Source organism: Castor canadensis, chromosome 5 (assembly GCF_047511655.1).
Source record: "Castor canadensis chromosome 5, mCasCan1.hap1v2, whole genome shotgun sequence".
Taxonomy (NCBI): Eukaryota; Metazoa; Chordata; class Mammalia; order Rodentia; family Castoridae; genus Castor; species Castor canadensis.
This window is the reverse complement of record NC_133390.1, coordinates 10,287,329-10,303,409: the sequence shown is the minus strand read 5'-3', so window position 1 is coordinate 10,303,409 and position 16,081 is coordinate 10,287,329. Positions and strand designations below refer to the sequence as shown.

The 16,081-nt window shown below is 40.9% G+C and overlaps 1 protein-coding gene across 11 annotated transcripts in view; it reads left to right on the top strand.

Annotated features, from left to right (window-relative positions):
• The window catches only part of Itsn1 (intersectin 1), a 205,055-nt gene that overhangs the window by 121,385 nt on the left and 67,589 nt on the right, over window positions 1-16,081 (top strand). For 9 of the 11 annotated variants that reach the window (XR_012447870.1, XM_074072743.1, XM_074072746.1 and 6 more), the window contains 4 exons: window positions 5,924-6,162; window positions 8,291-8,450; window positions 12,154-12,359; window positions 13,087-13,169. Coding sequence is in view for 10 of the 11 variants with exons in the window: in XM_074072743.1 (XP_073928844.1) it covers window positions 5,924-6,162; window positions 8,291-8,450; window positions 12,154-12,359; window positions 13,087-13,169 (688 nt within the window). In the remaining variant the exon portion in view is untranslated. Of the gene's footprint in view, window positions 1-5,923; window positions 6,163-8,290; window positions 8,451-11,152; window positions 11,561-12,153; window positions 12,360-13,086; window positions 13,170-16,081 lie in introns of those variants that run through there. The other 2 variants (XM_074072752.1, XM_074072753.1) reach the window with 1 other exon arrangement.

The following is a 16,081-nucleotide window of genomic DNA, read 5'->3' as shown; positions in this document are numbered from 1 at the left end:
CCAAATGCCTTTCAACTGTATTATCTTTGTGGGGATAGCAACCAGTGCAAAACAGATGGAGAGTAACCTATAATAGCCAGTTGGGTTTTTTTTTCCCATGAAATTTGCAGTTGAGAAAATGTTCATGAAAAATAGGTAGTACAAAATTACTGTCCATCTCAGGTGGTTGAATAGCCCAGTGGTCACTTTCACTTTTGTGGTCTAGTAATCATCAGACATTCAGATTTCTCACACTTCTTTAAAAAACAGCTAGCTGTGCACATTAGATTGTAAAAGTCTAATGTTTCCTTTCTTAATGTGACCAGTCTTGAGGGTGTGTTAAAAATATTTTGCTTTTAGAATAACTTGGCTATCAGCCCAGTTTTCTCCAAAAATATATTTTTTCATGGTTAACAAAATTTTAATGTGATCTTATATATAGTCCTATTGTAAATGTTGTTGATAATACTAAAAAATATAATATGGTATCTGCCATTCATAATATCTAAAATCCTGTTTAGAGAAATCAAGAGAAATAAGCAAAATAACTACTTTATAACTGCTAGCAGTTTGAAATAGGAGAGAGCTGGTGGAGCAGCTCAGGTGGCTGAGTGCCTGCCTAAAACACGAAAGAGCCATGTGCACTGGTGTACTTCTTCATGGAGGCCTCTGACACACAGGCTTAGGTGCTTTCAAAATACATGGCGTTACTGGGTGTGTAGCTCAGTGGTAGCATGAGGACCTCAGTTCAAAATCCAAGTATCACCAAAACAAACAAAATAAACAGGCCTTTCCTTTCCAAATAAATTAAATTTGACATCTGTAATGTATTAGAAGAGTATAAGAAATGAGAAGACCTGCTTTTTCTCTTTTTTTGCAACAGTCTCACTGTATATCCCAAGTTGGTCCAGAACTTGCTCTTTGGCCCAGGCTGGCCTTGAACTCATGATCCTCCTACATCCGCTTCCTGGGTGCTAGGATTATCCACATGAACCACCACACAGGGCTTGCTCATTGATATTTTGTTGAGGATTATTTTAAGATCATGTAAATGCTGGTGCTAGTACTGGGCTACAATGCATGTGTCAGAATTACTTAGGGAGCTTCAAAAAATGACTGGCAGGATTACCGTCCCCCCCCCACCGGAGATTCTGGGAACTTTTTTGGGGGGTGGGGGGAGCAGTAATAGGGTTTGAACTCAGGGCCTTTCACTTGCTTGGCAAGTGCTCTACCAGGTGAACTGCACCCCAGCCCTTCTTGGGAACTTTTAAGCCCTGCACACTAGTCATAATTCTCCCAGGTCCTTTTGCTGCAGCATCCATCTCAGGAACAACTGATTTAACCTTGTTTCTTTTTCCTGTCGGACTGATCCGAAATAATTTCTAGAAAATACCCTCTTCTTAAAAATCTGCAGACGGGACTTTTTCATAGTTATCAGCCTTCAGCCAGTCATTTTGTTCCAGAAATTACCTGAGTGATATCTTTATAACCATTTAAATTCTTCCTCCCCACTTTTCTCTTGATGGAGAATTTTTTTTTAATGTACTCAATACCTTTTTCCTCTACATTTTAGATTTCTGAACTCAGATGAAACCTGAGTTCTGCTTACTTAGTAACAATTAGCCATAGTATCACTGCTGTTTTGCAAGACCAGCATACACATCTGATTACAGGTATAGGTCAGATCTGGCCCACTGTGTATGTTGTAATAAAGTTTTATTGGAACACAGCCATATTTGTTCATTCATATATTGTCTGTAGCAGCTTTTGTGCTGTTCCAGCAGATTTGGGCAGTTGCATCAGAGGAAAAATTTGCTTAAAAAAAAAGTTAGAGCTTTAGAAAAGAGTTTTAATATTCTCATCTAGGGGTTTTGGGGGGAACGTTCTATTTGAAAACTAGTATATCCATGAAACGTGTTGCTATTTGCATTCCTCCAACACTGTCCAAGCAGCCACTGCCTTAAACTGGAGTGATTCAGTCCAGTTTAAACCTGTTTGCTGTCTCTTTGTCATGCTTTGTGAAGAAAAAAGGAATTTCCATTTCCCTCTTGTGTTATTAAGTGTTTTGTTACTATAACAAACACCTGAGCAATCAACTTATAAAAAGAAAGGATTTGTTGGTAGCTCACACTTTTAGAGGTTTCAGTCCATGATTGGTTGTTCCCGTTACTTTGGGTAAGGAGGCACATCAAGTAGGAGCAAGGTAGAGCAAAACTGCTCATCTCATGGCCATATGTGAAAGAGAGGGGAAGTGACCTAGGGTCCCACGATCCCCTTCAAGGGCATGTTCCCAGTGACCTTCAGACCTACTAGAAGGTCTCATCTTCTAAATGCTCTACAACTCCCCAATGGTGCTGCCCTAGTGAGTAAAGCATTATCACATGGACCTGCAGGGGCATTCAAGTTCCAAATGTAGTATCTCCTTGTGACCGGGCTGGAGGTTTTAGAAATATCCGTATGACCTAATGAAATTGGTAGCATTGAGCATATCATCAACAGAAAAGAGGCATGATATTATCAGGCTTTAGCCAAATGGACTGAACTAGAAATAGTTGCTTATGTACAATTTAACTGCTGCATCAATGATGTACAATATGTAATGATAACTAGTTATATTTTATAGATAGCTAGTTATATTTTATAGTTATATTTTATAGACTTAGCTGGAAATGAAATATAGACTTTATTATATTTTATAATCCCAGAAACAAAAGCAATAGCTAGGATTTGTGCTTCACTTTGATGATGTTCTATTAGAATTTACCCCCCCCAATATCATAGTGTTGCAGAAAGCCTAGTTAACTGAAATTGTATTAATACCAAAATTGTTAATAATAAAATCCCTCTTACAACCACCAGTAAATGAGTGTACTTTATGTAAAAGTCTACAGTATTAATTGCCATGTTACAAACAAGTTTATGTGCCTAATGTCTTGGTCTATCATAGTTTTATGTTTTTTCTTAGTTGGATTATCATTTTTTGGCCAAGTTTTCCAAATTCAGGGAGAAATATTCTCAATTTTTATATTAACTTTTATGCTTTTCCTAAGTGGCTGATTTTTTTTTTTTTTTTTTTTTTTTGGTAGCACTGGGGTTTGAACTTGGGGCCTCATTATTATTAGCCAGGCACTTTTACCACTTGAGCCACTCCACCAGTCCCTAAGTGGTTGATTTAATCAGTTTTTATTGCCTCTTCTGAACCTTAAAATGTGATGATTAAAATGAATAGTTCCCTATAAGAATAAACTAACTGAGACTATTGTTTGGGCTGTTGAGCACAGTGAATATTCTTAGCTGGAAATGAAATACATACTGATTTCATTATTGCCCTTCGGGATGGGAGAAGGTCTTATTTACACAGTTAAGAACCTAAAGTGGCCCCTTCTCCCACTCCTAAGGGTACACAGTGGTGCCCATGTTTTCTGTCCCACCTGGGAGTAGGCTGGCCATAGTTGATTAAACTAAGGTGGGAGCCAGACGTTTCCGCAGGATAGGACATTTCCTCTGGGAAGTTCAGTTCCTCATGATCACCCATTCTGGTTAATCAGACAAGACCCTGTGTCCCAAGAGGATGACAGTCAATCCTAGCATGTAACTAGATAAAGCAGCTGACACTTGAGGGTGTCTAAATTAGGCAGTTCTGTGGGAGTTCCAGACAGGCAGTGGTTAGGATCAACTTGATTCCCTACAGGAGATTATTAGGGCAAGAAGATAAACCCAGGGAAGCCAGGGTCCCTGACAGGCTTTCAGAGCAGAGAACTCTTGCACAGAGAACCAAGCAGAGTCTGTTTAGAGCCAATTAGGTAGACACCAGGCACTAGGACAAAAGTCAAGATAAGAGAACCACATCACAACCAGGAACAGCTGGACCAGCTGGACACTGTCCACTTCTCACATGCCAGGCAGAGTTGTAAGTATTTATGGCTCCTCATAGCTACCATACTGATGGGTATTGATATTATTTCCATCTTATAGATGAAGAAACTGAGGTACCCAGAGATTAGACTTGACCAAAATCATCTAGTTACAAAATTCTAGAACACATTTAAATTGAGACAGCCTAATTGCAGAGCCCTATTTTTGATCATTACCTTGCAGTCTTGAGACTATTTGGTATAAGCTCCTGAGTCTCTCCTACCGGACAGTACCTCTAGTCTTAGAATGAAGGGGGCTGAGCTTGGCCACTGAACCTTCTCCCCCACTGAGAAGTGGGGGAGGCCCTGGTATGCTTAGAAGAGCTGTGTTGCCAGTGTACAGCAGCTGCAGTTATAGTGTGTCATAATCCCACCAGTAAATATAAACCAGGAAGGAAAAACACCTAACCATTGAAGTTAGGTGCTTGGATAAAAGATCCAAGTAGAACAAAATGTTATCTTAAATCTTCATCTAGAGAAACAATAGAGGCTGCCTAGAAAAGGAGAGTAAGAACAAAACAGGGAGCTGAATGAAAAGAGGCTAATGTGTTCACATCCACATAAGTGTGAGTAAGAATGTCTAAGCCATAAAACAAAAATAGCCCCCTTAGAGGTATTATTGCACTTGATCTGAGGAAATTCCTTCTCGGTTGCTTGGAGGATTCTCAGCTTTAACACTTGTTTTTATTCAGGACAGTAGAGGTTCCTTAAGGGGGTGTAGCAAGCCAGCATTCTCTTGCTCATATTTTATAAATAACATGGAGAATTAAGTAGTAAGCCTTGTACTCTGCTTTTACTGCCTCCTACTCCAAGTGTTTGTTCATTCAATTAAGCTAGTGTGTATTACCCTGTTTATTACTGACTCTACACTGAATACAGGTAGATGTTTGGTTTGTTGAAGTTTTTTGCTTTAGCTTATTTTTTAGGGAATACTTAAATGGATTAGAGAACAACTGGTACTTTCACTAAATTTCCCAAAATGACTATTTTTTTGCCCTTACCCACTCATTTATGTGATTTCTAAAAAGCAATATCTAATGATGTGTTCAATGGTTCACCTCGTTAGGCAGCATAGGAAAGGGCAGACATCAGAAAAGCTCTCTGCTAGACACATACTTGACTTACAGTCATGAAAATAATTTTTTAACGATGAACATAATTGTGCTCCAGCGCTGTTCTCCTATATAGTGAGGCCATGTTGAATGATCCTTTCGAGTCATAATTAAGATAAAATGCAAGCATTAAAAGCACTTGATGTGGCATAGCCTCTTCTAAGTTTTTAAGCAGGAGAATTCTATATTCTCTTGTGCACATCTGTGGGTATTACCGTCAAGTAGGAATAAAAGAAGATTAGAGCACTAGTAAAGTTGATAATGGCTTAAGTAAGACTTCTTGCTTCTTTTCATCCTGTGTCTGCTTTGCTCTTACATGGTGAAGTGTAAGCTTTGCTTCCCAGGGAAACTAGCTAAGTCTGCTTTTGTACCCTCTGTCCATGTGCTCAGTAAATGCTACTTAGTTATGAAAGGTTTAGGGTACTGAACTTATGTTGATTGCACTTCTGCTTTCTATTTTAAATAATAAACTCAGATCCAATTATTTTTAACACTTAGATGACTTCCTGAGTGGTGAAACCTGTCAGATCGATTTCTGAGTCAAAATACCTGACACTTTCAACTGTGTGCCGAGGACTGGAGGCGCTCTGCCTCAACTGCCATCATTAGCAAGGGGGAGGGGAGAACTTAAAAAAAAAACAAAAAAGTACAGAGTAAGAAGTTTTCCCAAAGTTAAGGTTTAGAGGCCATTTTCCTTTTTTTTGATGACACTGGGGTTTGAACTCAGGGACTCATACTTGCTAGGCAAACTCTCTACCCCTCGAGCCACTATTTTCCTAGACACTTAGACTGAGGGGGAGAAATTTCTGTGCCATGTATCAGTCAGAGCAGAGGCCTCAGGCTTTGTGGTGGTGGCTGTTTGGTATATTCAGGGGTCGATTTAGTCTCACTCAGATTAAAAGCTGTGACTTCCCACAGGTAGATGAAAGCCAAACTGGAGAACCAGGATGGCTTGGTGGAGAATTAAAAGGAAAGGCGGGATGGTTCCCTGCAAACTATGCAGAGAAGATTCCAGAAAATGAGGTTCCCACTCCAGCCAAACCAGCGACTGACTCTGCCCCTGCCCCCAAACTGGCTGTGCGTGAGACCCCCGCTCCTCTACCAGTGACTTCCGAGCCTTCCACGACCCCCAACAACTGGGCAGACTTCAGCTCCACGTATGTGTAGACATGCTGTTTTGATGGCTTTGAAAAACAATAATCTTTTTCTTCTCTAGCGGTTCTTATAGTCTTGGGTTGCCCTTCTTGGTAAGGAACTGGCTGGTTCCCATGACCCCTTCCTCCAAGCAGCCTACTGGCAAACTGCAATTATAGTCTCTGAACTAGATTTAGTGGCCCAACAGTGATTTACCATGGTACAAAATAAAGCTGAGTATGTTTTGGCCAATAATTTATCTGTGTCTTTCATTCTTGGGGAGAAAAATGGAGAAATACTGCTTCCTAATAATCTGTGTTGACATCCATGCCAGTCAGCAAATATCTGGCCACTTCCTGCAGCAGCAGGCAAATAGCACTTTTTTGCTGGCTAGAGACAGAAATTGCATTGCATCATGTGGTTTTGAGTAAGACAAAAAGCTGTTTCTGCTAAGCTTTTTGCAGTGGAATGAAAAGGTGTTGCCCTTGACTGCTGTGGGCTCTGTGCCCTTGGTCATCAGGCGTTTTGTCCAGGAAGCAGCATGTAAGCAGAGGTTTAAGATGATAGATGGAAACGCTGTGCAGACTTCCCACTGGAAGGGCCTGACCTTCATGTGCAGTTGTCCAAAAGATTGTACACTAGTGTTTAGTAAGAGTGACTCGAGTAAGAAGTGTTTTACGTTTCTTGCCAAGTCTAGTCACCTTTCTGAAAAAACCCCTTGAAGGCAAGGAATCAAGATGTGTTTCTGGAGAACGATCACATGGAATGTCTAGAGAGAAGAAAGGGACGTAACCACCAAAGACAGGTGGAAGTGCAGGAAGGATATAAGGAATAGCAAGTTTTTCATGCTTAAATTTTCTCCTTTTTTCTCCCTCTTTGTGGTACCTGGGTTTTTAACTCCCACTTGCTACTCAGGTACTCTACCACTAGAACCACAGCCCCAGCCCTTTTTTCCTTCAGTTATTTTTTGGATAGGATCTTATGTTTTTGGCCAGGGTCAGCTTCAGACTAATGCTGCTACCTATGCCTCCCAGAATGTGGAACTACACCTGTGAACAACTCCCCCGCCCGCTTTGTTTGCTGAGTTGGGGGTCTCGTTAACTTTTTGCCAGGGCTATCCTTGAATGGCAGTCCTCCCAAACTCTGCCTCGAGTAACTGGGTTTATAGCTGTGCAGCACTACCCTGGCTATACCTTTTTATATAAAGTTGAAGGAGCTAAAGCAGTTCTTCCCTGTGTAATTTCTGCTTAAAAAAAGAAAAGAAAAGAACCTTCCTTTGGCATGACCTCCAAGTTCAAACTCTCCCTTTCCATCTTCACTGAAAAGCTCTGACTTTTTAAGCTGAAGCTTCAGTTAAAATAGAAGATGAATGCCATGCTTTCTAGGATTTCTTTTTGCTGTGAATTAGCTTAGTTGACTCTTCCTCAATAAGTATGTGGTGTGTAAGCCTCCTGCTATAATTATAAGCATCTTATTTTCCAAACCCAAAATCAAGATGTGCAGTCTAACAAAGGAATTATTTTGATTTTTAAATTTTTGATATGTGTTATAAATATGTAAATAGCAAATTGTATTTAGCTCAGTACTCAGACAGAAGTGCCTATCTAAAATTATAAAATTGCAAAATGAGAACTGTCCCAAGACCAAGGATAACTGGCTGCTCTGAGGATGCCACTTGTAGTTACCATGACATCCAGGTGCTGGCAGTGGGATGGATCAGATAGAGCAGCTCTGGCTGCCACGCCGGTGTGTTTTCATGTGTGATGTGTACTTCCTTTTTTCTCACCATTGTTATTACAATTGATGATAATCATCACATGAGGATGTTTTTCTAGTGCTTCAGAGTTTCAGAGTATTATAGGTAGCCCTCACAACTAACCCAGAGACAGGTTATTGTTCTAATGAGGAAATCACAATTCTGAGAAACTGTTGTAATTTGCGAGTTTATGAAGCTCAGACTCAAACCCAAGCCCAATACCTCTCTGTCTTCCTCATTTTTAACTATAGAAGTCACATAAGTGTACTGGATTTGTGTCACACAGGCTTACTGGGTGCCATCTCTCTGTGTGTGTGTGTGTGTGTGTGTGTGTGCTTTAATGCTGGTGCATTAGAATAAGGGCTAACATTTATGGGGCATGTTTTTCCTTCCAGGTGGCCCACCAGCACAAGTGAGAAACCAGACACAGATAACTGGGATGCGTGGGCAGCCCAGCCTTCCCTCACTGTACCCAGTGCTGGCCAGATAAGGCAGAGATCAGCCTTTACTCCAGCCACTGCCACTGGCTCCTCCCCATCTCCTGTGCTGGGCCAGGTAAGGGCAGTTATTCTCTACAGCGCCAGTGACTTGAGCATGCATCTGCTGGCGATGTCATTTAGTAACAGGCCTCCTTATGTACAGTGGTGTGACTTGCTGAATTTGGTGCAGGAGCCTGAGATGTGCTGTGAATCTCAGAGTTAGAGGGGCAGGGAACATTCTGCCTGGATTGATCAGAGAAACTTCACTGAGAAAATAGCATTTGAACTGGATCTTGTGCCCTGGGTAAGATCTTATTAGAAAATGAAGAAGGTTGGCATATAGTACAGGAAATGCTAGGAGCAGAGACTTCAAGATAGAAAATAGGGTGTATACAAGGAAACTCCAGGGCCAGTCTATTTGGCTGCACCATTAGGTACTTGTGGAAATGGTAGACTGATTTCAGGTTCATGGAAGTCTGAAAAGTCCTGCTAAGCAACAGTAATTTCTGAAAGCATAAAGGTGGTTAAGTTGAGTATTTCTTTTGCTTAATATAATAAACATAAAGGAATGAAATTTCTGTAACTAATCAAACCAAACAACAAATGCCATCCAGGAGGCCTCGGGGCCAGGGATGGTGTCTGCTCTGGAAAAGCCCAGATCAAAGACATCTAGAGGTGGTGGGCGGAAGGATTGAATAGAGGAACAACAGGCAGCAGCACCTGTTAGGGGTTTCCAGGTACCAGTGAGGTCAGCCTGGACCCTGTCAAGTGGGGCAGAGCCAGCAGAATCAGGAAAGCACAGTGTGTATGGCTTTAGAGGGGACCCACAAGGAGGGAGTCATATGCCTGTGGGAGCCAGCAAGGAAGGAAAGCCTGGAATTGCAAAGGTCCACCTTTACCAGGGAAACTAGGGAGCTAGGCATGGTGGTTCACACCTGTAATCCCAGCACCTGGGAGGCCAACACAGGAGAATCATGAGTTTGAAGCAGGTGGGCTACATACATAGCAAGAGCATCAAAAAAAGGGGGGAGGGGACGGAAGGAGGGAGTTTGGTTGATTTGTTGATAGAGACAGAAGCTGGGCATTGCATGTGCCACGGTGACAGCAAGAACTGGGACATGGAGGTAGTCAAGTTTGTCAGATGGGTGGAACACAGATCTGGAGTGGGAGTAAGATGAGGACTACGCTTATATTGGGGTCGTTCCCTAGAGAACACAGTCAGACCTAAGGAACTGTGCAGGGCCACCAAAGGAGAGCCAATACAGGGAGAAAACAGCAACCACCCAAAAGCGTGTGCATTTAGGGGACCTGGAAGAGGAGCTGGAGCTACTGAACAGGAAGAGCCTCTTCCCTTTGCATCTGCCCCAGCTCAGCACTTAGCACATGTTCAGTATGGGTTACTTGATGACTGGGGAGGAGGAAGAGGGCAGGAATGGGAGACTGGGGAGGAGGGAGTTGTTTCCAGAAGGTGGGGGCGAGGTGCTCCTTATTAAAGGCTGTGATCTGGGCAGGGACATTTTGCAACAAATAGAACATCTTGGGAAAGAGTAAGGGGAATCCGGATTACAGTGGGGCAAAGAGGAAGTGAACAGAGAGAAAGGAGATTTATGAAAAGTGCAGAAGGAGCAAAGTGCAGTGAGGAAAGGCCTGAGTCAATCATGTCTCTAGGGGAGAAAAGGATGGAAAAGTGAGGGGAATCTAATTGGTGCAAGGTGGACACAGAATTAAACACAGAAAAGATGCCAGGATTCATCTTCTTCAAGGTGAGAAAGGGTGAAGACAGACTGGAGAAGATAAGTGGAGAAGGAAACCCTTCTGGAGAAGGTCAGGCGCATGGCATCCAGCTTCTGGAGGGAAAGTGGAGAAGTTCAGAGATAGGCAAGTTAGGAATTTAGCAAGGAAGAGTAAAGAATTCCCTGGTGAACTTAACTTTTGTCCTGATCAGTGCACATTGAACTTTCTCTAGCAGCAGTGCACAGCTTGACTAGCGATATCATAGGACATGCTATGACTGTTCTACTGTCGTAGCAAATGCTGTGCATAGATCTTCCCTTCTCTGTTTTACAGTGGGAACTGGGGCTTAGAGAGGTTGAACAATTGCCTAGGTATCACAGAATTAGAAAGTGGCAGACCTGGGATTCAAAGCCAGGCTCCTTATTCTGTGGCCATCTAGGTGAAAAGATTTAGAACATAGAAACAGGGAAGGTTTTTCAGGGCAGATCTTCCAAAACTCTGTGAGGACACGGTACAGTGTCTCACCCTGGGGTCCACCCTGGTAGAGAAATCCATGAAGTGGCATGGAGGATTAGACAGGACAGAGGACCGTGGATCAGTGGCTATGAAATGGGAGATTCACTGTGAAAGGAGAAAAATAGAAGGTCTCAAATATGTGATTCTGATGAGGCTTTTAGAGTCTAGAGAAACCACCTCTGTTCTGAAGGCTGAAGTGGAAGACAATAGGAATGTTCTAGGCTTAGGGAGGTGAGAACCCATGAAGAGCAGGACTTAGGTTATTCAAAAGACACTGAAGCTGTTTGACCTGTCATAAATTCCCCATTTATCACAATCATATCTAATGCAAAAAGAAAAATAATTTCCAAAGGCAAGCACAAAATGGTTCTGGACCAACTCTCTTTTGGCCATTATCTTTTGTTACTGTCCATTTATACTTGGGTGATTGAAGGTTGACTTGTTTGTTAGTAAATGTTTTAAGATATTGTAGCAGTTTTATGGCATGGTTTTTAAGAAGATAATAAGTGCCTCGCCCTGCCTTTCCAGCTTCATCTTCGCCCTTCCATGAGCCGAGGCTACATGCAGCCCCGGATCGTGCTCCTCTTCCCGGACCCTTTGCAGTACATGTCCTGTGCCACCTCGAGGTCTTTGCCTGTGCTGTGCCTTCAGTCTGGAGTACCCTTCCTTGGAAGCCCTAGATCCCCTTCTCATCCTTCAAGGCCCAGCTCAAATGCTTCATCCTCTGTGGAATTGTCCCTGAAGTCCCCAGGCAGAACTCATCCATCTTTTCTCTCTCTTCCCACAGTGAATAATTATAACTTCTTTATAGCAAATTTCACTCTGCCAGGTGGTATACTTAGCTGTTTTTATATCTTTCTTCCTCAGCAACTGTGAATTCCTTGCTAATCATATCATACTGTTTGTTTATAGCCAATAAAAATGGTCAATGAAGTACTTAACCCAAAATTATTTGAAGGTGGCAGAGATGGTATTTTATTCATCTTTGTAATTCCACAGTACCTTGCATGTGGATGGACAATGAATTACAATGAAATCCTGTTTCTCTAAAAAGGCATGGAAGCAAACACAATCCAATGCCCAGCATATCTCCCTGTGTCCACTCAAACTAAAATATCAGTTTGTCTCACAAAATCTCATGGAATTTCTGTTCCACTGGAAACCAAATCAGGATGGAAATGGGCAGGTACCCTGGGCAACTTGATAGTGAAAACAGAACCAAAATATAAAAGGAACACAGCCAAGTGCAACAGAAAAAGTATGACCTCCTGGCTTGACTAGGTACAGAGTTCTAGCTAGCCAGACTATGGGCTCTGTGAATGGTCTAGCAGGTTTTTCCTCCACTTTTGTAAATAACTTCTGAGAAACAGTGAGGCCTCCTGTGCTCATGCTGGGCTGAGATGCCGTCCATGGTGGCTAGGTGTGTGCTCATGTGTGCTTCTCGGAGAGGAGTTACCAGTGTGTACATCTGCCTTAATTGATAACAAATCTCAGTGTAATGAGAGTTCTTTTATGTTATCCCACACAAGGGTGAAAAGGTGGAGGGGCTACAAGCGCAAGCCCTGTATCCTTGGAGAGCCAAAAAAGACAACCATTTAAATTTTAACAAAAATGATGTCATCACCGTCCTCGAACAGCAAGACATGTGGTGGTTTGGAGAAGTCCAAGCTCAGAAGGGTTGGTTCCCCAAGTCTTACGTGAAACTCATTTCAGGGCCCGTAAGGAAATCTGCAAGGTACTTTTGCTTATCTGCTTCTATTTGATGAAAACAGTATTGGGCATTAAGTTATTGTTTGCACTAGTTAAGATTCACAGATAGGAGTTGCAGGGTGTTTTTTTCTTCTAAATATTTTAGCTGCAAAAGCTAGAGTATATGAAGTACAAAAGGGAGCCTCTTACAGATGCATGACTATCTTCCTTTCTGCATGGAAGGTTGTGCATCTGTTTTTCATTGACTCATGTGAGGAAAGACTTTGGAGAACATCTGTGCATTGGTTGAAGCATATGTTCTCTTTATGTTTAATACCCAGTACTCTGCCAGATATATGAAAATACTTACAACTTAAAGCGTTTAGGAAAATAATTGGGAGAATGAATTACTTTTTTCATTAGTATCTGCTTGTAGCATGGAATTTATAGGGTTGCTGTTTAATTATTCCAACCATGTAGATGTTCCAAACAAATTGAGCTTTAGGAAGATAAAATAGCAGAAATATTCTGTGAGCATCTACCATTCGTGCTTTGAAATAGACAACATATTGCCTTTGTGTCCAGCAGAGTTAAGTGCCTGAAAGGCAAGAATGAGAGCTCAGGGTCATGTCTCTAGCACTGGACGTGTGTTTTAACTCAGCTAAGGATAGCTGTTTTGGCTGTGGATTGTCAGTTGTAAAAGAGAAAAATCAGTGCCATTTGTACTGTTTTCGTTTCAGATGAGAATTAAATGCTTTCTTTCCTTTTTTCAGCATGGATTCTGGTTCTTCAGAAAGTCCTGCTAATCTAAAGAGAGTGGCTTCCCCGGCTGCCAAGCTGGCCCTTCCAGGAGAAGGTGAGGACTTATGTCATATTAAGTTCTTTATGAGCTCAAAAACATTGTGTTGTACAAAATGAATGTTTGAAATAAGACTGGATTTCATTTTTAAATGGGCTACATTAATTAATATGAGTCTATTAAATTCTAAGGTAAATGAAGGTTGAGCACTATATAAAGTGGAAGTGCTTCATAGAGGTTTTCAAAATCCTATCAGATGTCGATCATCAGACATTCAATTTTCTTACTATATTTGATCATGAGTCCTTTGGCTTTTGAAAGAAACCCATTTAACTGGGAGTCAAGTTCTCTGGGCATCTCGGTAGCTGAACTGTGGCCATTGATTTCCCTGATGTAGCCTAGTCTGCTCTGATTTACAGAGGTAAGTGTTTGGCTTAAGCTGTCAGGGCACCACACATGTCATGGGTACCACCGCAGCTGAGACAGAAAGCTCATTTTCTGTGTTCCGTGTAAATAACTAAGTCAGATTACTTAAGCCTAAAAAATTCATTTTGATTATTTTTTGCACAAATAATTAATTGCTTTTTTCTCTTGACCTCTGTTACATGACATAGTCTTAGAAATATGTAAAACTATAGGTGCCAGTCTATAGTAGGAGAAACTATTTTAAATTTTTAAAAGTGAACAAAATTTACATAAGTCAGGCCCTAATGTAAAAGTTTGTCTTTTCTACATTCCATGCAATCATTATTATAGTATCTATTGAAGAGTGTCACCTGAGTTACACTTCCATGTAGAAATTTGCACAGGTGTTGTAGTTAGCAGATGTCATAACTCACCAATTGGGTAGTAACTTTTTATGGGTTCCTGGAATAAATTATATGAGGATAGGATGTTTTATTTAATTTGCCGTAATAAAACTGTGCATTCCTTAGAAACTTTGCCTAATGAAAAATGGAATTATTAAAATAATTGTTTCAATGGAGACACCATGAATAAACATTCAGTGTTAGTTCAGACTCACAATAACAACATTCCTTTTGCAAGAGAAATTTTTAAAGTATTTTTTCTAGCTTATATTTATACCTATAAAACCTCATCATCACTAAAAAAGACTCCAACATCTTACCACATCCATTTTTATTATTAGCATGAAAATAATTATTAGCAAAGTTCTCTTTGCATATTCTCATTATCTTAATGATATTTTTATCCATTAGTAGAACAAAGCAAAAATACATTTTAAGCATAACATACAGTCAGCATAAGTGAAAAGCAAATTTTGCCTCCTCTCCCACCCCACCCCACCCCACAAAACAACAAAACTTCAGTGTTGTTGTATCCAGTCAGGTCTCACTGGAGGGCTGGAGTATGGAATCCTAACTCTCTCATGGAATAAGTACATGATTTTGGTGGTGCCTGGGCTTCCTCATCTGTGAAGCGGGCATTATAACCATTTCTTGAGGTAAGAAGTTATTATGAGGATTAGGAGTTAAAATGTGTAAAGCTTTTAGAACAAAACTCAGCAGATGTCTGCTACTTTTGTTTCCCTTTTACTTCACTTCCTCGGTTACTGGTAGAGCCACTTAGAGCAGTGAGCCTTCTCATCAAACAGCAGTACTGAGGAATATTTATTTGTCTTGAAACATAATAGAGACCTTGACACTTGAAGCCACCATAAACAGGTCATAGATGAACCACACTCACTCTTAAAGTCGGGCAACAGAACAGAGGTAAATTCTAATCTGAATTGGTCATCTATTTTGTGATGAGTTGGGTATCGTGAGAGAAGCTATTTGCAGATGTAAATGAGCCTCTTGTTAACAATGCAGTGGATGTCATCTAATTTAAACTGTAAATCAGATTAAATACATTATGCATTTGGGTAGCTCTTAACATAGTGGCTTGGGACTGGCTTGTGTCCTCTATAAAGTGTCTCCTGAAAGGGGGTAACTACCAGAGAGCCCTCTGACATCCATCATCATATCCTGAGGTTCGAGTCCTTGCAGATGCCTTGTGCAGGTCAGGACATGCGAAACCTCCCAGTCTTTCCAGGCTTCTTATACTTTGAGCTGTAGGATTAAGTTCAGCCAGAGGTCATGTTTCTGAAGTTTCCTAAACATTTTGAAAGCAATTTAGTAATTTGGATCCATTTTAAATAAAACGATTTTTTTTAAGTTGAGGCATCACTGGGGAAGTATAGATTGCCCAGGATCCTATCTGAAATTGTGAACTGGGAACAAAAGAACAGTAACAGGGAGCAAAATGTCAAGGGAAAGGTCAGAATATTGAAAACTCAGAAAAACAAGTATATTAGTGAAAGGAGAATGTCCTTATTAAAGCCACTTGGCTTTGACTTCCTTGTGTGGGAAAAAATTAATCCATTTCTAATTGTAGAGGTATGCGTTACCAGTGCTGGAGGGCTAAAGGCAGTCTATCTTCCCAAGGGTGTTTGAATGCCCTTTTTGTCTGCTGTGGTCCAGCGCTCTCCCTCTGCAGTTGCTGCTATCTTCAGCACAGCACTGGCACAGGCCAGCTGGACATGTGGGGGAGCTCTCAGGATTGCCTACTTGACAGTGTTAGGGGTTTGTCTTTCTGTATGATTATTTTAGTTTTCATTAGTACATTCTACAGAGGCTCTTATGATCAGCCAGTGGAGGTCTCAGTACTAAGTTTCTGCTTACTAATTAACATTACACTCTACATTGAAGAAATATCTAAATTTTAGTAGAGAACAATACATGTAAATGAACTTTTGGGATAAATGGTGATTTTTTTTATTACTTCATAAAAAATGCACAAAGGCTTATGATAAAATGGAGAAAACATGGAAATAAGAAACATGTGCATCTCTGTAAATCTTTTCTGCTATTCTTAGAGTAGTGTCCAGGGATTTATGACTTGTGATCTGAGAGTGTGATTTTGTTTCTAAGCCTTAGTAGATTCAATTAAAAGCAATATAGAGTTTA